General features: G+C 35.7%; 2 protein-coding genes across 10 annotated transcripts in view; one reads left to right on the top strand and one right to left on the bottom strand.

The window, feature by feature from the left end:
- The first annotated feature begins 198 nt into the window (after nucleotides 1–198).
- Nucleotides 199–16,528, top strand: LOC106153605 (uncharacterized). Of its 3 annotated transcripts, XM_087006731.1 has the most exons (29): nucleotides 199–323; nucleotides 1,108–1,338; nucleotides 1,585–1,635; nucleotides 2,124–2,195; nucleotides 2,397–2,510; nucleotides 2,962–3,035; nucleotides 3,328–3,432; nucleotides 3,786–3,856; nucleotides 3,978–4,082; nucleotides 4,410–4,513; nucleotides 4,733–4,843; nucleotides 5,107–5,302; nucleotides 5,541–5,644; nucleotides 6,273–6,336; nucleotides 6,820–6,956; nucleotides 7,241–7,539; nucleotides 7,803–7,992; nucleotides 8,557–8,611; nucleotides 8,828–8,931; nucleotides 9,154–9,276; nucleotides 9,511–9,593; nucleotides 10,176–10,302; nucleotides 10,779–10,919; nucleotides 11,158–11,260; nucleotides 11,448–11,545; nucleotides 14,095–14,171; nucleotides 14,376–14,616; nucleotides 15,049–15,155; nucleotides 16,223–16,528. In XM_087006731.1, the coding sequence occupies exons 2-29, from the start codon at nucleotides 1,117–1,119 to the stop codon at nucleotides 16,326–16,328; spliced, it is 3,384 nt and encodes a 1,127-aa protein (XP_086862857.1). In that variant the 5' UTR covers nucleotides 199–323; nucleotides 1,108–1,116; the 3' UTR covers nucleotides 16,329–16,528. The 3 variants fall into 3 exon arrangements, 2 of the variants coding, with proteins under 2 accessions (XP_086862857.1, XP_086862858.1); XM_087006732.1 differs by lacking the exon at nucleotides 2,397–2,510; XR_015333235.1 differs by lacking the exons at nucleotides 14,095–14,171; nucleotides 16,223–16,528 and having other exon boundaries at nucleotides 15,049–15,153.
- LOC106153603 (epidermal growth factor receptor) overlaps nucleotides 16,494–21,653 on the bottom strand; it is a 65,730-nt gene continuing 60,570 nt past the window's right edge. For 5 of the 7 annotated variants that reach the window (XM_013527595.2, XM_087006729.1, XM_013527594.3 and 2 more), the window contains 5 exons: nucleotides 20,246–20,437; nucleotides 19,758–19,968; nucleotides 19,511–19,534; nucleotides 18,588–18,728; nucleotides 16,494–18,391 (listed from right to left, as the gene is read on the bottom strand). In XM_013527595.2, coding sequence (XP_013383049.2) covers nucleotides 18,114–18,391; nucleotides 18,588–18,728; nucleotides 19,511–19,534; nucleotides 19,758–19,968; nucleotides 20,246–20,437 — 846 coding nt within the window. In that variant the 3' untranslated portion in view covers nucleotides 16,494–18,113. Of the gene's footprint in view, nucleotides 18,392–18,587; nucleotides 18,729–19,510; nucleotides 19,535–19,757; nucleotides 19,969–20,245; nucleotides 20,438–20,989; nucleotides 21,440–21,653 lie in introns of those variants that run through there. The other 2 variants (XM_013527596.2, XM_087006730.1) reach the window with 2 other exon arrangements.

The following is a 21,653-nucleotide window of genomic DNA, read 5'->3' as shown; positions in this document are numbered from 1 at the left end:
GGGGTAAAGGTCCCACTACCTTGTTATTATATCCCTATTAACTCAGAAATTACCCATTTAAGATGTCCAATTAATTTAAAAAATAATAAGTAAAATATTTTAGAATTTTAAAAATTATTTTTAGACATAGAACGATACCATTATACTAGATTAGATTTATTTCACCCCTTTTACTGGGAACCGGAAAATATGACCTATATTTTATTTAGGTCAACATTGTGTTCTCGCAGAGCACGTGGAACCGCGTAGACAAGTAAACAGTGACTGCGTCACAAAGGATACGAGACATTCGGCACGCAATGTAATTTCTAAAGTGTGAAAATGTAAGTTGAACATTTTTCAGTGGTCCAATCGCTACACTGCAACAACACCAGTGTTTCCGTTGTTGGTTACGACGTGGGGCTCAATGCATTTTGTGGAATGTCAAATGCATGTGTGATCCCGAATTTACCCTAGCGATTTCAAGTGATGTATTTCCTCATCACATAGATCTAATTGTGTAAAATCGATTTTCCCCAAGATGTTAAATCAAACAACACAGCTTCTCGGGTCCGTTCTGCGGGGGCCGACAGAACGAGTTTAGTCTGCGCTTCATATACACTGAGCAAAAAATATATATAGTATAAAACCCCCCTAATGTGAATTGTAAATATTGGGATGCGGACAGTACATACTGAGTATGTATATAACCCATAATGCTGATAAAACGTGAGGCGTTTATATTTTTGTTGAGCACTAATATTAAACGTTTATATATATATATATATATATATATATATATATATATATATATATATATATATATATATATATATATATATATATATATATATATATATATATATATATATATATACTAGTATATATATATCAGATCTTACAACAGTTTAATTTAACACAATTTAATATTTGTCATAACCTGAGACTCTGGTAAATGGAAAAGTAGAATGCATTGAGAATGTCCTTTTAAATGATTTTCATCAATCAGTAAGGCATGCAGCCTTGCATGCTTAGAAGACAAAAAAAAAAAGTCAATTGGCATTTGCAGAACTGAAACTCAAATTAGTCATAAATGTTTAAATTGTACTTTCTATATGGCTTTATCAGATATTCAAGATGCCACCAACAAAAAGGAAAAAGAAAAATGAGAAAATGCTACATAAGAAAAAAACAAAGGCTTCTAGAAATCCAATGGTTCTGGTTCCAGTGGACATTATGAAAGTGCCCCTGCCAGCACATGCATTGGAGGTGATAGAGAAGAATGACAGGAAGGAGGCTGACAGGAAGAAATTGGATATTGCAGCCAGATTGAACATAATTCACGAGAGGATTAAAATTGTAAGACTGAAAAAGGCCAATAACTAACATGGAAGCAATCTAGCTGCCTCCTTTTATCTTTTTTTTAATTTTCATAAAAATAAAAATACAGATCTGTGGGTAACATAAACAACATTCACAAAGTTTGAACTTTTAAAGGAAGACATGTTGGGTTCATTTCTGATATATCACTTTATTTAAGAAAAAGGTACTGATAACAGGAATATATATCATTTCCTTGCATTTTCTCTATTTTGAATTTTTCAGGCTTATGAAAATGCTGGTATGGTCACCAATATCTACTCCTCATCTTCAGAGGTATTCATTTAATCTTTTTCTTCTTCATGACGACTGTGATATAAGTCAAAATATTTGGTTGGAGATATAAAGTAATTTTCATATATTTTCATTAACCAAAAAAGCTAATTTATTACTTTATTTTATTTTATTTTTGTTGACATCTTATCAAATTGTTAAACCTTTTCTTCTCTGCTTCCTTTCCAAACGAATAAGGTAAATTATCTTACACAATTAAGCACCAATGCTTTGTTTTTTTTCTTTTATGATAGTAACTGACATTTCCTTGTTTGTTTTCATTGAATTATTTCCATATGATTATTTTGTTACTTCATGAAGTTTATGGTTTCTTGTTTGATTATTTGTGTCTGGTGCTGAGATTAGGATTTCTTTTTTTTTTTCAAACCAAATGCAGACATATTTGCATTTGATTGATAGCAAAATTATTATTTCTGCAATTACATTCTTTTTTGGCAGAGAAAAGTAACTTTTGACTTCACACATTTCAGCGTGAAATGTTACAAAAGCTTCAGCGTAAACCACCCACTGCAGTTTTTGATATAAAAGAAAAGAAGAAAAGGGTAAGACAATTGTTAAAAAATTATGGAAATTGAATAAAAAGAAAATCATTGATGATATTCAGTCTACTTCTTTTTTGTTATTTTTAACTATCTGAAATATACCTTTTTACTTGAGAAATATTTTGGTGCCATTTAAAATACCTCCGCAGTAATATAAGAGTGAAATTTTTTTTTTTTTTTTTAATTTACTTTGATTTTCAGATAGCAGAACAGCATAATATGATGGAATTGGTGAAAACATATTTAAATGGTTGTGAAAAAAGACTTCAGCTCATGAAAGAAGTTGAAATGTGGTTGGATTCATGTAATGACTTAGTAAGTCAGCACAATGTAGTGAATGTGTATGCATGATTAAATTGGGTTGAGTTAGAAACTGGCTGTTAAAAAACTTGATTTCAGGCATCTTTGTTCTGAGTACACTGTAATATACCAATGCCTGCAAAATGATACTCATAATATTAGGTGAGTTTAAGGTCGCATTCAGAACAGTGGACTAACTAGTTTGGGGGTCAAATATGGCAACCCACTAAAAAGCTTGCTGTCTAATCTGCAAATAGACACTAAATAGATTCCCCATGGGGAAGTATTCAAGTGGGTTGGCCATATTTGACAAGTGGACTAGTTAGTCTACTGTGCTTAATGTGGCCTAAGAGCTAAATCCATAATGGGATGTTTTGTAAAAGATAGAGGGCACTAGGGTTATGTTGGTCATGTTTTTACTGTGTGTATAAGAGATGTGTATCTTCTGTAATGTTATATTTTACAGGAAGAGGACTGTCTTTCACCTGAGCAGTTAGAAGCCAAAGGGCTTGAAATTCAAGTCAGCCATCTAGAAATACTGTAAGTTTTGTGTGACATTTTTAACATAGACTTCCTTATCTTTCATCCTGTGCTTATTTCAATTTACACAATACTGTATATTCATTTTATATTTTAACATACTTAATTGTTAAAACTTAGGTTGTAATTGTTTTACCAATAAAATGTTTAGTGTGACTGTATATTACACAAGATTTCATGGTCACATCAACAACCCTATTCATCAAACAAGCCTAAAATAAGTCTGCTAATGTAAGTTGGCATAATACACGTACCATAATGATTTTCCTTTCCTTTCATCGTTTAATTTTAGAAATGCTCTTGAGTTTGCCAAAGAAGCTGGAGAAAAACTGAAAGTTCTTGGCCATAAAGTGATGGTTGAAGCAGGGTTGATAGAGGAAGATGACCCTTCTGTCAGGTAATCTGAATTATAGTGAATCTGTTTGTATGTGGTTAGCAGACTCACTTCTACGTTGTACATGTAATGGCTGTTGTATGTATATATCACGTTTATTTATTAATAGGGAAGAGTGGGCACATCACCCTTGGATAGCCTAAATTGATCCTCTCCAAAATGTTATGTTTTTGTTTCTGTGTGTGTGTGTGTGTGTGTGTGTGTGTGTGTGTGTGTGTGTGTGTGTGTGCGCGTGCGTGCGTGCGTGCGTGTTGAAAGGAGAGGAAAAGAGTGAGAGCGAGAAATATACCATAGAACTTTATTGCACACTGTAAAGAATGCATAACTTATAGATGTGTGTATATCTTCCATTCCAGTTCAGAAAAAAAGCAAGTAATGAGACAACTTCTGAGAGGAGAAAGAGTAATACCAAAGGAAGCATTGGATGGTAATATATGTCCCCATAACTAAAGAAGTGAAGTAGTAAAACAAGTCACCGATGGAATTTTTCATGATTTTTAACAAGACCTTGTACTCAAATACAAAGTGTTTTATTTTTGAACATTCAGAGACCAAGTTGCTGAGTGATCCCAACAACATGGAGGTTGCCTTGAAAACTGTCAGCAGGACTCTGGATGATGCCAGCAGAGTTGTAAAAGGCAATGTTAAAAAAGGTAAACTTCTCAATTCTGCCATTTTCTTCTCCATTTCTTTATTATCTCTGTATTTCACTTTTTGACATTTTGCTTTTATAGGGAACTTGGTTAATAAATGATAATTGGTTACAGCATCGAAGTATATCTATTCATATACTTTCACAATATGAATTTACAGCTTGCATACAGTTTTGAGGATAGAAGTGGTGTGATTAATTTGACTTTTTACCATAAAAATTAGGCACTTGCCTGGATTTTGTGTGTTTAAGTGTTGACATCTAAAATGCTTTCTTTGCTCAGAGAAATTTTAAAAGTGTTTACCTCATCTTGTCTTTTTTCCCTTAGTGCTTAGAAATGGTGCTCGGCAGTTCCGGTTCATAAAAAAAGCTGTTGCAATGAGGCAAGAACAAATAGAACAAAAAGATCAAGAACTGTTGAAAATGGGTGTTGTGAGTATCTTCGTAAATATGTAAATGTTGGCTTTTTAATCTTGCAAAGTGCCTAGATCTAACTTCTTTATCAGTGATAAATATTTTTAGAATGTTGAAGTATAAGGGTTAAGGGTTTATTAAAGCTTAATAGGATCTACTCAGTTTAGACGATCATTTCTTTTAATGTACAGTTTGTTCTAGACAAATTCTCTATGTTTCTGTTATACTCTGTTCTAGGAAGTGGACAGACTTACAAATGCTGCAGAACGTTTAAAGAGGGAGAACGAAGAAAAAGGAACCAGGCTAGAAACTTTAGATGCACAAATTGACCAGCTGAATATGACTGTGGTAAGAATCAGTGTGGCAGAAGTTAATTCCTAGGAAAATATTTTTTAAAATTTATTTGAGTTATTTGTAATAATAGGCTCAAAATATTAAAAAACATTTATTCTATTATTTTAAGGGGTAAGCAATCAACATTTCTGCTTACTTGAGTGTGTGTTGCTTATTTAGTTCTTTTTTTATGGAAGGGGGTTGGGGGGGAGTTGTAAAGGTAAATGAGTAGAAAAATATGGATTTGTTGTGAGAAATCGCTTTCATCATTTTCACAGAATCGATTGCAAGAGAGCATGGCTGCGGGTGAAATAAAATATCAAGAATGTGAAAAGAAGTTAAAGATACTTCAAGAAGAAAAACAAAAACAAGAGAAAGTGGTTAAGAAGACATCAAAAACTAGAAGTATAGTTACACTGGTCAAGTCAGATTCAAGTCGAGCCAAGTTACCAAAACGTAAAGAATCAGTTATAAGTAAGGAAATGTCTATTATATTCTTTGATAACCTAATCTGTAATTATTTGATTTTAAATTAAAAATTATGATATTTCCAATAACAAACTTAAAATATAATGAAAATGACACAAGATATTGTTTTTAGGCATAATTGTGTCTGTTTATTGTAAATTGATAGACCGTATAATTTCTATCAGAGGATATACTTTTCATATGTTAAACTCTCTTAATATCAGTATTGTTTTTCACATTTTAGGGAAAACTTCAGAAGCTGAGCAAATGAGTGAATCAGTTAAACAGAACTTTATTGCAGGCCATCCAGTTGTTGAAGCTCTGAAAGAAGAAATTCAGTATTATAAGGTACCCTATGATAGTTGATGGGCTTTCCATCAAATTGAGTTAAGAATTAAATTGAATCAAAATCAAATTTATAAGAACTGATTTAAATCAAACATACCCTGTAAACTAGATATCATTTTGATGTTTAGTTCTTGCATCCATTTCTACTGCTTGCAATACTAGCAAATTAACCAAGTAATTCCAACAGTAAAAATTAAGCTCCTGTTTGCCATGAAATTTACCAAAAAAAAAAATGATTATAGCTGATGTCAGTTAATTGTTTGAGAAAAAGGAAATCCAAACAGTGCTTCACTGTCTATGCACCAAATATTAGGCAGCAAGAAAAACAGTTGAACTACACTGTATAAATTTTTTATGCTTGGAGTTATGAGCTTTATTTATAAGCTTGTACTGAATGCATATCAGTTCAATTCATTTTGTAATCAATATTTGCTTCATTAACTACATCATCAGCAGATCTCGCTGATGTGATTGTTACTGTAACAGTTAAGCTGCACAAATATTCCTCATTCTCTAGTGTAGAAAAACGTGAATTACTTAAGCTCCCAGTGCTGTATTGTATGTCAAAATCTATACATATATTCATGTATACTGCTGCATGATACAAACTCTCTGTTTGTATCTCTAGAACCTGGCTGAAGAAAAGGAAAACGAGAAACAGGTTGTGGAGAAGCAGATGAAGCAAAATTTAGGTAGGAATATCCAACACTTTGTAGCCACACAATTATCACTTTGGTTGTAAGATACAATATGGACATTACTTTCTTATAATTTTTTATTTTTTTCTATCCACTGCCTTCCTTTGTGCCACAACCAGCAAATCATGATTTGAACAAAATGCAGACCTTGGTCATCTTTCTGTGCCATATGCTGTGTATATGCCCTGATATATATATATATATATATATATATATATATATATATATATATATATATATATATATATATATATATATATATATATGGACAGAAAGAGAGAGACTTGGGATTTAATTTGTGTTGAATATTTTATTTGGCCTAATCCATGAACAACTGAAACTGCAAGGAAGTTTTTCAGATTTCTATTATTTCACTGTTTCATCCATTTTCTCACCTCATGCATTCTTTCTCTTTCCTTGTTTCTTTTTCACATCTTTGCACTATTTTCTATCTGCTTGCTGTTTAATTATCTGTAGAGAAGGTGGCTAAACTTGAGATGAAGGTTGATTCTTTGACTGAATTGACCAAAATAGAACAGGAAAGAATTGGAGAAATGACCCCAGAATCTACAGGACCCCTATTGAACCTTCAGATGAGAACTCTATACCAGAAGGTGTCTTTATTGTGTTTCCTTTCTCTATTAATCATAATAGCTTCCATTTTCCTATTAACAAAAATTTTTGTTAACATTTTACTAGAATACTATTCAAATTGCCTTTTTCCTGTTTTAAGACTATCATATGACATTTGTCATAGAAAGCAATATCCCTGTTCAGGAGTTTATTGAATTGTTAAAGGTTTGAGCATTTTTTCATTTTGATGAAAAGATTTTGGCATGTCAGATCATGCTTTAATTTCCTTCACTGGCAGGCTTTTAGTACTGGTATCTCATTCCAGAATGACACCCTTGAAAGGCAAGTGGAGCGGTTGTTGCAAGACCTCAAAATGAAAGACGAGTTGATTCAGTTTCAAGAAAGTAGACTTGGTGAAGTGAAGGCAGAGTATCAGCTGATGATGGTGCTAGAAGACATTCAGAGGTCCATTTCTGACCATGAAGGTGCAGCTGGGAGTAGTGGCAGCGAGAAAAAGTCAGGGAAGTCACAAAATGATATAGCTAAATTGATCAACAAGCTCAAAAATGAGTATGAGGGAGAGGTGAACCGACTGAAGGTTTTTGTTCATAAGGAAAAGCAGAGGTGAGTCAACTGTTATATCTCAGTTTTCTGTTAATGATAAACAAATATCTGAAAAACTTGCAGGCTTGTCATTAACATTATTTTATATTTATATATAAAATTTTATGATATATTGATTTTGATTAATACCTCTCTATGGGCCAAAGTGTTTTGTTGAGTTTGGACATTTGTTAAGCAAAATTTAAATCTAATAGCAGTTTGGGTTTTCACGCCAAGTCATGAAGAAGACTACAGTGTTGTAGTTGTTACTTTTTCCTTTGAAGGTCTGAGGCAACCATTAGGAAAGTTGAAGCACAGCATAAGGAACAGTTGCTGGGAATCCACAAGGAAAGCATACACTTGCTGAGAGCCATCAATCGGTTCAAGGACACAGTGGCACAAATATTGGACAAAGAGAATCTACCAGATGCTGCCTACTACGTCCGGCAGTTGGCTAATTTACCCACAGAAGAAGTAAGTTTATTCACATGGATTTGATTGTATCTGTTCATTATATGGCATGCCCTTAGTAATCCAAAGCAACCACGTGTTCTTAGTCAAGGCAAGAGGCACAAGACTTTCCACATTATGTCATCCATAATATGTTCTTATAACCATCTTTTAGAAAAAAGCATGTCTATGCATTTGAAAAATTAAATGTAGCTAGCAGATATGAATTAAGTAGGTCAATTAAATCCATAGCTACCACAGGTGGTTATATATTCTTCCAGTAAGAGGATGATATAAAAATATTGTTTAATTTTTTTTTTCACTTTTCTCTGGACTGATCCACATTTTCATGGTTCAGTGGCGGATTTAGAGGGGGGGTATTTCTTAACTTTAGCAGCATTTTTTTTCTGTCTCCACCTACTCGCATAAGTTTTTATAGGTCTCCAGAGGATGTCAGCCTTAAAAATTAAATCAGTTTGGCCTGGGGACCTTTCTGAATGGACAGGTGCAGTTGCGTCCTAGTGGGTATACGTCTTCTGCCATAACTTTTAATAGGGGATTCATGTCGGTGTGGTTCATTTGTTTCAGGTACCCAGTGACGCCAAGTTCCTCCTGGGACAAATGGCTAGCAATGCAGTTGAGCGTAAGTAGGATTATCTCCATCAGTTTAGACAAAAAGATATGATCTATATAGGAACATCAATTTTGTTATGGCAGAAATTTTACAATGTGCAGACAGTTCTGTCATACTAGCTTATCAAATCTTCCATAGATGAAACAAAAAAAAAGAATCTGACAGAAATAAAAAGAGAAATAATTGATATTCTTTATTGTTATTAGCACCATTGTATCTTTTTAGTGCTGGTTGCCATAGAATTCAAGTTGTCCCAAGCACTGCTGAACAAGAGGTTTGAAATCAAGGATAACACCATAGCCAAAGCTTTTGCAAACAAAGATTTGGAGGTTAGAAATATTGCGTACAGTGTTATCAGTTTTATTGTAATGTTTGCATGTATGTTTGTACTGAAGAATATCATAATATAATAATGATTTCTTATTGTTCAGATAAACAAATGGTTGAATGTTGTTAATATGATTTTAACCTAAAATAGAAATAAATGCAGATACTCTCTCATGGATAAACATTGATTCTTTTTTGTGACAGTCATTTTTTTCATATGATAGACTATAATGGCAGTGATGAAGAAAGTAAAACACAACAACCAGCAGATGACAGATGAACTTAGGCAAACCAAACAACAACTGTCTGCTGCCGAGGAGGCACTCAAGGGAATAAGAAATGAAGAGGTGAAAAAGATACACTGTTTCCTTATATAATCTCCATAGTTTTATGGTCTTCCCTAAATTTTGATGAAGGCAATATAAATATTTTTAAATTCAGTTTTGATTTATGATAACATAGAAGCATCTATTGCACATAGGAGCCTATTTTGTATATGTTTTATAACCAGAGAAATAAGAAAAAACTCTCATTAACTGATATATTTATTTATTCACAATACTTATCGGTTTTCCCCTTAGAACACAAAGTATGGCAGTTTGACGGACAGATACAAGCGGCTGTGGGGCCAATTTAATGCTTTACAAAAGGACTACCAGCTCTTGTAAGTTTACTTTATATGTTTTCTGAAGGACTGCTCCTGATGAAACTGGAATGTAAAAGACCCACTGTCCATCTTGTTGAATGGTTATCATTATAAATTTAGACTTATTATGAAGCCATTCAAAATGAGTTAGCTCACAAAAGCTAATCCACAGTAATTGGACTCTTGCTGAAAGCTGATTAATAGACTGACACGCCTCTTGTTTCCAACATACTCATATAAATACCAGCTTTTCTGTATTTTGTTCAATGTCAAGAGGTGTTTTTTTGTCTGTTAATCTCATAGCATTCAGCAATTGTCCCCATGGAGTAACTGTGCATTAGCTATAGCTACCTCACTCATTTCCAAAGGCCCCTATGACTGCTTTAAAATTGCCTTCACATACTTACTTACATTTTGTAAATCGGTCATTTATAATTAGCAAACAAAGCTAAGCCTGACAATTTTCTTTAAAAAATTGCCCTGACAGCTTAATTGTTTGCACTGAGTAGTAGTTATGACTATGTGTGCTAATGTGAAAAAACCTGAAGGATTTTATTTATTTGTTTGTTTATAAATTAATTTTTTTTGTTTGTTTTGCAGGGAGCAAAATGTTTTGACCAAAACCAATAGAACAATTGCAATGAAGGAAATGATAAAAGAGAGAAAGGGTAAATTGCAGAAAGAACTTCAAGCTCATAAAGAAATGGTTAAGGAAATGCAAAAGCAGGTAGCCTTTAATGTGAAAAATTAAGAGTTGACAAACCGAAGCACTTAAGATTTTTCCCAAAGAAGTATGATCCAAAAATGTGCTCATAGAACATTCTAAATCATATTTACATAATTATCCTCTCTCTCAATCAGGGCCGGGCTATACCTGGTCAATAAAAACAGTCAGTTTGGCTTTGAGTGAGACTTTTTAAAAAGATGTAATAAAAGTGAGCTTTACTAGAAAGCAAAGACAGTGCTTATTTGTTTGAGTTTTCTCCTAAAAGTTGAACTCCCAAAAAAACATATGTTCCTGGGCAACCTCTGCACTGGAAGGGTAGTAAGAAATGTATGTACAAAGCATGCAATACAAGTTTTTGGTGTCATATTTCAGGATTTTATCATGCAAACAGTATCTCATCACCTTTTCTTTTTTTCATTTCTAAATGGAAGGGGTGCATTTATTGCAATGACTGTTTTCATTTTACTTTCTTCCAGCAATATTCCCAATCTTCTGTTCCTGGCCTGACATCTTTGCCTGAAATGAGGCCTTGCAGTCAATGCAAGGATTACAAGAAAAAGTTGGAGCTCCTGGAGTCAAGTTATCGGCAAAGCAAAATATCACAGGAGAGATATGAAGTATGGATGTTTATTTTATTTTTTAGCCCTTTGACTTTCAATCAGAAAGAAATGAACTAATAAAAGGGGTCAAATGCCTTTTTACATCTGGCAGCATACTTAATTTACTGGACCAACTATCTTCCAGAGGTCTTTACATATAATTACACAACAGCTTTTTATAAGTTTTTGCTCCTTTTCAAGCATCCTTATGTGCAAAACCTACATTGAATTTATATTACTTGTTGTTTGTTGTCAGGAAACTAAGAGGCTGCTAGAGAAATCCATGGATGTAGCAGGTGTACGTCTTCAGAGATTATTCACTAGATATGTTATCTTCTGCAGGATAAATGGCATCAAAGGTATATAAAGCATATGATTCTCTGTAGGAAAAATCATATTAAAGATGGGTAGGGGGGGCACACTTTATATCAGTTTGTAGATATGGATGGGAGACAATTTCCCAGTGTCTGGTACCAGAGGTGCTGTTTTTTACAACATTTTTTTTTTTTTTTGCTCATTTTTCTTAGTTTCAAATTGTCATTTCAGCAAAATTGCTGAAATACCTGGAGACTGAAAATCTTCTCCCAGAGAGACATGATAAAGTCAACTTATATGTTCAAAACATGGATCAAAAGCTGTCACTGGTGAGACTATTGTACGGTAAAGTCTTGAAAATTTCGTCGCTTAAAAATTAATTAATATTTTTAATTATGTAAATCCGACTAATTTTTCAAAATTACCTCTCCCCGACTCCTGGGTATGACGAAATTTTCAAAAATCCGGCCTTTGGGCTTTTATCCTTAGCGACTGTTATCTTTGACCCTCCTATATTGTGGGATATTTATTATTACTTCCTAAGTCATTTCCTGGTGGTAAATAATAATCTTTTTATTAGTGCATCTCGATTAAGTTATATTTAACTTACTGTACCCGAAAACATGTTGAGAATTATTTTCTCGGTAAGAAACCTACTTCCTGATAAAGAAGAAGGATCAAGATAAGCCTAATTGCAACCTTGCATCATAACCTGGACGCGACATATTAAAAAAATTACGCACTTGGGAACGTTTGTTGCATAGGGCTTTTCCCAGGATTGAGTGTCAGTGTCTTACATCGCGAACGATCTCCCGATAATGATATGAAAATTGCCTTTTCGTCTCGCTCGGATCGCGAACGATCTCCCTCTTACGATCTTACGTGAACAAAGTCCTGACGATATTACGCAAACGATTCTCCGCCGAACATATGCCGTGAGTACCCTCTACCAGGGTATAGACTGATAGATTTTTACATATATTCACAGATATGTCTCTAGCTAGATAGATGGGTCATTTTTAGCTGACTGAAAATGAATATTTAAAAAAAATCCAAAGTGTGTGTGGGAGGGGGGGGGGGGGGTTAAATAATGATCTCCCGCTGACGATCTTCCGCGAATGAAGTTCCCTAAATCCCTTGAACTAATATGAAAATTGCATTTCATTTTTGCTTACATCGCGAACGATCTCCCGATGATGATATGAAAATTGCCTTTTCGTCTCGCTCGGATCGCGAACGATCTCCCTCTGACGATTTTATGCGAACAAAGTCCTGACGATATTACGCAAACGATTCTCCGCCGAAGATATGCCGTGAGCGGGGGAAGGGGGGTTAAAGATAAAACTAAATATATATATTATTTATAATATTCAAAGGGGGAGGCGGGGTTAAAATAATGATCTCCCGCTGAAGATCGTTCGCAAACTAAGTTCCTTGAACTAATATGAAAACTGCATTTTATTATTGCTTACATCGCGAACAATCTCCCGATGAAGATATGAAAATTGCCTTTTCGTCTCGCTCGGATCGCGAACGATCTCCCTCTGACGATTTTACGCGAACAAAGTCTTGACGATAGTACGCGAACGATTCTCCGCTGAAGATATGCCGTGAGCGGGGGAAGGGGGGGTTAAAGATAAAATGAAAAATATATATTATTTATAAAATTCAAAGGGGGAGGGGGTTAAAATAATGATCTCCTGCTGACGATCTTCCACGAACGAAGTTCCCTTGAACTAATATGAAAAGTGCATTTTATTCTCGCTTACATCGCGAACGATCTCCCGCTGAGGATCTGAAAATTGCCATCTCGTCCCATTCGCATTGCGAACGATCTCCATGTACGAGCCAGGTAATCGTTAAATGGTCCTAAATTGAACATGGAAATGAATAGAAGTGACGGGTACATTTCACTTCGAGATAATATCTTGATTTTTTCATTGTGTCTTCCTCATTTAGAACAGCCGCCGATAACAATAACGGCGTTACAAATAACAAAGCCGCGGCCTGTGGCTTCTATTTGCCGGCTTGATAACGCACCTTAAGCCAGGTAATAGTAATGAAACTAAAGACAAAAGGCCGACGTTCCCGCAATTGAGAACGGGAATTCACATCTAAACCATCTATATTGTGAGTAACCGCTCGCAGGGGCGCACTATTGTTCCTATCTCCCATTGAGAGTGTTATCGGCAATGATATCCTGATCGTATCATTGTCTTGAATCAACTGACGCATTACCTTCATGTTTGAGCTGGACAACGCGGCCATATTTGGTGACGAACTTTTCAAAAATTATCGAGTGCCTCATTTTCAAGGTCGACGAAGTTTTCAAAGGGAAAAAAATTACGTCGGCGGAAAATCGTCTGCCGACGAAATTTTCAAGAACGACGAAATTTTCAAGACTTTACCGTATTCTATCTTTCCTACATTATACAACTTCAAAATAGTATCAGACTTTTTTTTGTCACTCCTTGCATCTTTATCTGGTAGAAGTAACTCTCTGCAGTTTTCTCTAGGGTAAGATAAAACATGCAAAGATGCCCAAATTTTGTTACCAGAGTAAGACCCCATTCCCAGAGATTAGATCGATCTACTTTAGATCGACCTAACTCCCTGGGGGTTCACGCTAGATAGCTGTCAGCTGAGTGGGCACGAAAGTTAATTACCCTCTTACAGCTTGTAGTAGGCGGGACAGGCATTTAAGCCGGATTCTCTGACAGTAATCTAGTGAGACTCCCCGCGGGATAGCTCTGGGAATACGCCCTTAGTAATGCAGTTTGGTGCAACAGCTAGCGTATGTTCCCCTTCCTCCTACACTCTCAGTTATAGTAAGTAAAAGTAGACACATGATGATTTGTGACCTGGTTTGATATTCCAGCTTTCTGAAAGATGGGCTTGTGAAGATGAAAAGATGGAAATGATAAGAAGTCTCCTGAATTCTGAGTTGGATCATGTGTAAATATTCAGACATAGAATTAGTTATTTAGTTTCTTTTACGGTCTTGCACTAATTAAGTACTGGTTGTACTTTTGAGTTAAAATTAAGAATCAAAGTGTATCACTTTGGTTAGTTTCTATTTTTAATATAAAGACAATTGTCATTTAATTTGGTATTTCAATACAGCATAAGATGCAAACACATTTATTTGGACCTTTCCAGGTTCAGGAACATTGTTTCAGAGTTAGAGCTGCCATCTGCTCACTCCATAATCCTGGAATTTACCACCGAGCTGCCACAGCTGACACCACCTGTATCAAACCATACAGAAAAATGTGAGAGGAGTGGTATTCAGCAGGTGCCACCCAGCAGTAGAGGGGTGTTCTTGCCACCCCTGGGGAAGACATCTGGCATCATTGGGAAGTGTGCATTGACAAAGGTGGCCACTGAGCCATGCTGGCAGGTACAGGGTTTTACAGGGGTGATCTGACTGGGTCCAGAAAGGGGCAGGGTACTGGGCCCATAGGTCGTGTGCTATACTGAGTCCCCCTGGGAGCAAGGTAAAATTGATTTATAGGGAGGGAGCTAGAATTGGTTTAAGGGAAAGGTGATAGCGGGACCCAAGAGAGAGTGTCAAACAGTCCATTGGGGGGGGGGGGACTGAATCAGTAGAGATCATTTTTGTTGATATATGGAAAAGGAATGCTGTCCAATAATAGTGATCAGTGTGTGAGTGGCAGGCATTTTTAATACTTTATGAGATCTGTTCTTTGCTGCAATTCAAAATGTCACAGAAAAACATGTAGTTGGTTAATTCACAACCATTAGTGAATTTTCTTTTAATTCATTTTTTTCTTAAAGCATACTTTAATTTTTGTTTTGTTAATGTTACTAGGTAGCCAGCAGTCTGGACACAGATGAACTGACCTCTGTCACAGTGACTGACCTTCCCAGACTGGTGGAGATGGACATGCAGGATACAAGGATCAGAGCTGGACACAGGTCAGTGGGCACGAGTGATACAATATATCATACTAATACAAAATATCATAGTAAAGCACCCCGCACACAGTGAGCAATTGGCGCGCGCCACTTGCGCTGCGCCAGATGCTCGCGCTCCTCAGCTCCCCGCAAACGCTGCGCTCTTTGCTCAGCAGAGGTGCCTCCCGGCCTGCTCCTATTGGACGCACCGTGAACTGTGGGATCATGTGATTAAGGAAACATTACATATTGATTTTTTTTCTGAAAGTAATGGAAAATGGTGACCACGTTAATCAATCAGACTAACTATAACTGTGTGCATTTTTGTTGACTTTGCTGGGGGCTGCCATTTTTGTTTCCGACTTCCGACTACCGGCACATGCGCATTGTTGGCATGACTTGAGCAATCGGCGCTTGCACCCCGCACACGCTGAGCCATTTGCCTCAAGAGGCCAACAATATCAAACATGTGAGATATTTTGCTCTGCTGCACAAGAGGCAAAAATCTCACCAAAATACCCCCGCAAACGGTGAGAAAACGGCACAGCGCAAGTGGCGCACGCCAATTGCTCACCGTGTGCGGGGTGCTTAACATAATGTATCATTCTTTCAGGAACTGCTTACTGTCAAGATGTTATAAACACACCAGCTAAGTTTATATTGTTTTTAATTTATGGTCCACAGGCTACTCAAGCTACTAATATTGCACTAAAGTATAAACTACTAATATTGACACTTCATACAGTTCTTGTTCCACACAGTCAATTTTACCCACCAGGATATGTAATAAATCAACCCAGCTCATGTAATCATCATCTTGTCTGTTCATTGCAAACAAAGCATCCTGATGATGAAAGTTCATTAGGAAATATTATTGTGAAAAAAATGAAGCTATTTTAAAAACAATGTTATGAAATACAAAACAAGAATATTGTAATTTTGGAGAAAATTGTCCCTAAAGCAGACCAGGTTACTTTTAAATTAGGCATATTATTTGGCTGCATACTGGATTCCATTCATAACTGTGAATCATAAAAGAAATTTGCAGTTGCCATTTTAATTGTTTTTAAATTTGATATATTTAACAGGAAATCCAGATCGTTTTTTCCACTCTCCAAGGCAGAATTTTGTGACTATGCATGGAATCCTAAAGAGTCAGAAACTCGGAAGACATACCAAGAAATTAATTTCTAATCATGGAAGTAAAAGTTCCTCTATCAAGGACTTTCGTTATCAGTATTAACTGCCTGTGTTGGGATTAATTCTTTCGACTGCTTGCAGGTTGTGGACTTTTGTACCGTGATAATATGTAGTAGCTCTTCTAGCATTTAAAAAGGACGAAACTGAATTTAAACCAGATTGCAAAATAATAAAAATATTTATTAACACAACTATATTACATCTTATCATTTGAAATATGAAGCTACATAAATTGAAGACGCTTGCATGGCATAACTTGCTTTTGATGTTTTTTTCTTCTACCATCAGACAAATTTTTTTTTTCTAGATTTTTGCTCAGCAGTTAGGTATTTAAATTGTCTCAATCCACAATACTCCTGCTCTCCAATATGGATATTAACATTAAATTTATATCTACAGAAACAGCTTATGATTGAGTCTTGGCAAAAATGAAGATAATGTTCACTTGCTTCATACTATATAACAAGTTATTTGATAATTCTGAACATAAAATATCGTAATAATGTATATACACAGTTATCAAAACGGGAAATATGCACAACCTTTCTTATATATATATAACCCCATAGATCTGAGACATGCTTTTATATGGCAGTATTGACAGTACTCAAATAGCTAAAATATTTACTATTAAAAGCTCAATATTTAATAATAATTCAACTCATTAAAAATGACTACAAATAATTTTGATCAGACCACATGACTAAGGAGTCAAATGATTAAAATGACATTCTTATGATTGATCTATATACAAATGGCAAACGATTCAACTATCCCTGTGTAAGGACAATAAAGTTTCACTTGGCAGTAATTTTCCACATGGTTTGTATAGAAACCTTTTCTTCGTGCCTGTGTTATAACATTCTTTTGGAATCTTCCATCTTCACCGGCCTTAACCTTTACTTTGACCAATGTTTGCCTGTATTCACACATACAGCAGAAGACCACTATATTGCCAGCATTCTGGACTAGGACAGGGTTAATAATTGACTCATTATCCCTCATTTTCTTGTAAAAGTCTGACTATGACAAGTTAAATCTCGCGCTGTTCTAAATCGGTCTTTCCATTTACATCACCCTTTTACACAATTCCTGAACATAATTACTTATTTTACAAAACATTGTAGATATTACAACACTGTTTGACTCAAGATCCATAGTGTTGGTGTTCATTGTATAATAATATCAAAATAATTTTTACTGAATCAAAATTTGTTGTTCTTGGTGTTTAAGAAACCTGATCATCTACCATAATTGGGAACATGCGACTTTTACAAAAACTAAATGCAACATAACATTTTTTACAGATAATATTCAGTCCCGTAGCCAGGGTTTGAAAGAACCCCCCTTTTTGCTGGGAAAAGGTTCCCTATGGGTAAAATTTTACCTAAAGGTTTGATGGTGAAAGGTCCACTTTTTTTGAAAAAGACCCCCCCCCCCTTTTTGAAATTGCTGGCTATGGACCTGATATTACAAAGGCAAATTTGCAGTATGACACGAAATTTGCAAGAAAACTACAGCATCTATCAGGCAGAGATGTGCCCACATGTGTATGACCTTTGAAATAGTCATTGTGACCAGGAATACAAGAAGCCAGGCTGAAGCTGGTATAGCCACCACATTGCACTGGAAGAACAGACACCATACCCTCTAAGCCAGCAGATTGGTTTGTATACAAATTATATAATGAGCTCTATGACAAGTTTGTGTAATTTTCCCATCTGGACATTTCACTTCACATCCTTGGACCTATATCATCACATGACTATGACTCCACTGCTAGCAGTTTGATTCTTCCACTTTTGACATCTCCATGGGACGAATATCGTTGTAATAGTTTCTATCAGGCAGGTCCTCTGCTGACGCTGAGGATTTGTTTAATTGTCTATTGTTATTGTTGTTGTGATTATACAGTGGTCTCTTATCACTAAAAGGTCCATTGAGTGGGGTCTCTGGACTTGTGGGACTGAAGGCTGCAAAATACTCTGGATTATCAATGTTCCCAGTTTCTGTGAACACATCATTGTCGTGATTGTCCTTTGGCTCTTCAACTTGTTCTGAAATGATGCATACAAATGCAAATTATTTCAAATCGATTTTCCAGGATACATACAAACAATATATATGTATAGAATACCCCACAAATCAATTGAAAAAAAAAAAGGCTTAAAAAAAAAGGTGTCATTGAATAAAGGCGACTGTATTTTACCACAAAGCAACAGCAAAAAAAGGCCAGGATCCTAGATACACTACCTTTTCCACCAATGAGGTCCATGTAAGCAGCTGGATTGGTGGATTTGGGCTGGAGATAATCATCCTCGTCTACAGGTAACATAGGAGGACGGTCGGGCCGCGATTTCTGCTGCGGGTTTACTGGAGAATCAACTTCATCTTCTGAAAATATTGATATAAATAGGTTAGTTTAAAATTTATCTGAGCAAGATGTGAAACTGTGGGCAAATGTCACTGGTCTGGGCTACATGTTCATGATGTAATTTCATCTACATAATATCATAAAAGATAAAATCTTCTCTGTTACATAGTAGTTTCTTTCACATGAAAGATATCTGACAATAATCAAGAATCCATGCCGAGACTAGAAGGTAATTGTGTAAATAATTCAGTGCAATCTGAGTTGAAGTGAGATGACTTCCATTTAACTGTAAATATCAACCATATGAACATACACATGCCCTACATGTATATGTAGGCCTGCAGATATACATAGATCAACATATGTGACATGCAGGTGGTGTCCCATACATTTTGACTCTAGTTGTGTAGGGTGAATATTACCAGACAGCATGACATATCTAATTCACACATATATAATTAGCAAATCCCTAAAAGGCATGTCAAAATAATATGGAACTGGATATAATACAATTTGAATACCACATTCACAATGATATATAAAAATACACAGGTCATCGATGCAAAAAAAAAAGATGGAAATATAAAAAGCAGAAGGCCTCAATTGCACATACACATTATGATTTCTAAGAGGAAAAAATAAACCACAAATACGAATCTACAGAAAATAGAACATTCAAATAATGTAATGTTTAGAATTATACCAAACAATTCACAATGCTAAGGGTTCTACATAGACAACAGATCTTCTTGGCAAGCATGGGATGTTGATGAAGGACGCTAAGTTTTTGTGCTAGACCTACCTTCCTTGATTCTCTCAAAGAAACCTTAATACAGGAAAACATCATCACAATACATAGCCAGATAGTCAGAGGAGAAAACTAGTCAAGGCAAGCCTAATAACCTAAACTTGCTTTCTTTCATAATCCACAAGTCTCTAATCTAATGGTAAACAGCCTTCTTTCTGTCCTAGTCTCAATTAGTCTCATTTTTATGGATAATAGAGTTAGTCATAATGCCAACTGGACACTCTCCATTATAACAACCTACCTCTTCCTTTCATGTCCACCAGTAGTTTACAGGGGTCCGAGCTATATCTGGAATTAACACTATTGCCTCGTCCTCTGGAGGCTGCACTGGCTGCCTCAAGGTTGCCATATTTTTTGTCTCTCTTATTTTCAGTATTTAAGTAATCCCCTCTTGGGTAGGCTCTAGCACCTCTGTCGTTGTCGTATGGCTCACTAACAGGAAGAAGTGGTTTCTGAAAAATATAGCTCCATTTTAATGATGGCCTTCAATATTTCAATCCAGAAAAAAATCATGCTCATTTCTCTTATTGTGACTTTAAAAATCAAAGACAACAATTGATGAGAGAAACTCCATTAAAAACAAAGCTAAATTGCATTTCAAATCCTTATATATGTTATCACTCACTGCATATATATATATTAATTCTACCTCCTCTACAAAAACAAATACAAAAGTGTGTGTGTGTGTGTGTATATATATATTTCCCCAACCAGGATAAAACCACTCACCGTGATGCCCCCACTGGGAGAGACAGGGGACGTGGGAGACATGGGCCCCTGCTCATTCTCTGTACTGGACCGTGGCATTAAGTAGTCCTCAGCCTCCATGATCTCCTCGGGCCCTTCCGTCCCCCCACTTATGCTGCGGATCAGATCACGCTTGTCGTAGGTATGGCTAGGGAGACGCATCAGTCTGTCGCCCTGAGGGTCAGAGAATGACATCTGATTAATTAAATCTGTCGCATCTTTAAGTAGTTATGCTCCACTTTACAATTTTAACATTTGCAATGCTGTAGTTTTTAAGGAAATTATATCAGACTGCAGATTCCATATCAAACTTTCTCATCATGATATCATAAGGACACAATGAGGAACATTTATCATCAACTGGCAAATGGGTGTGTCATATTTTATGCCACAGGGGCATGGACAAGAATTTTTTTAAATAGAAAATATGCTCATTTAAATTTTACCAACTGTTTATCCATTTAAATCTTTATTGTCTGGTCACTGCCCATTGTCAACACAATTCTACTGTTATTAAAAATCATTTCTCTCTTATGGTCTTTTTAAAACAAAATTCAGCACAACAATCTCAATAAATAGGATGTAGATAGGAAAAAAGAGTACTTAAAAAAAAAACAAAAATATTCTGAACATGATACAACTAAGTTCACTGCAAATATATCAATACAATCTTAAGCCTTAAATCAGACAAGCACAATCCATTTCAAAAACTGCCAAAAGAGGAGAGAAAATACATAATGTTCATCTTCTATGAAAGCTGGAAAGAGACTCATAATGCACTCTAAAAACAGATTTGCCTACATCATCTGTGGCTATCAAAGCCAGGTATTCTGGAGTCGAGTGATCTGCACTGGGGAGGTCAAGGTCAGATTTATGAAGGTCAAGGACAGCTACATGAAGATCAAGTTCAGCTTTATCAGGGTCCAGATTATTTGTTTGAAGCACAAAATCACTATTATTCTCACAGAGTCTTGATCCAGCTGCCAAATTGGAGTAGTCTTTTCCCAGAGGTTGATTAGTCACATGACTCAGGACATTGGGTTCAGGCTGTTCCCCGCATTGCTCCTTGATACTGTCATCTCCCAAGCTTTCATAAATAAGTTCTGAAGCCTGGCCATTAAATATACTTTGTACTCCTGATTTCTCTGACTTGGTCTGTTCTTCAAGTTGCTGATACTACAAAACCATTTGTTTACAGTTCCTACTCATTTAATGGGGACATAATATATCCCTAATATACATCGAAAAAATACCTATGATATATGTGTAATGTAATGCCTATGAGGGGATTAGTCCTGTAACACTGATCACAGCCTGTTTTTGAACCTCTAGTGTAGGTCCTTTTTACCTCAAGTGGTACATTTAACTGGATCGGTCCACTTTGAGAGAG

This window comes from Lingula anatina, chromosome 2, assembly GCF_051362555.1.
Source record: "Lingula anatina isolate TDL-2025a chromosome 2, LinAna3.0, whole genome shotgun sequence".
NCBI classification, from domain to species: Eukaryota; Metazoa; Brachiopoda; class Lingulata; order Lingulida; family Lingulidae; genus Lingula; species Lingula anatina.
This window is presented reverse-complemented; position numbering and strand designations above follow the sequence as displayed.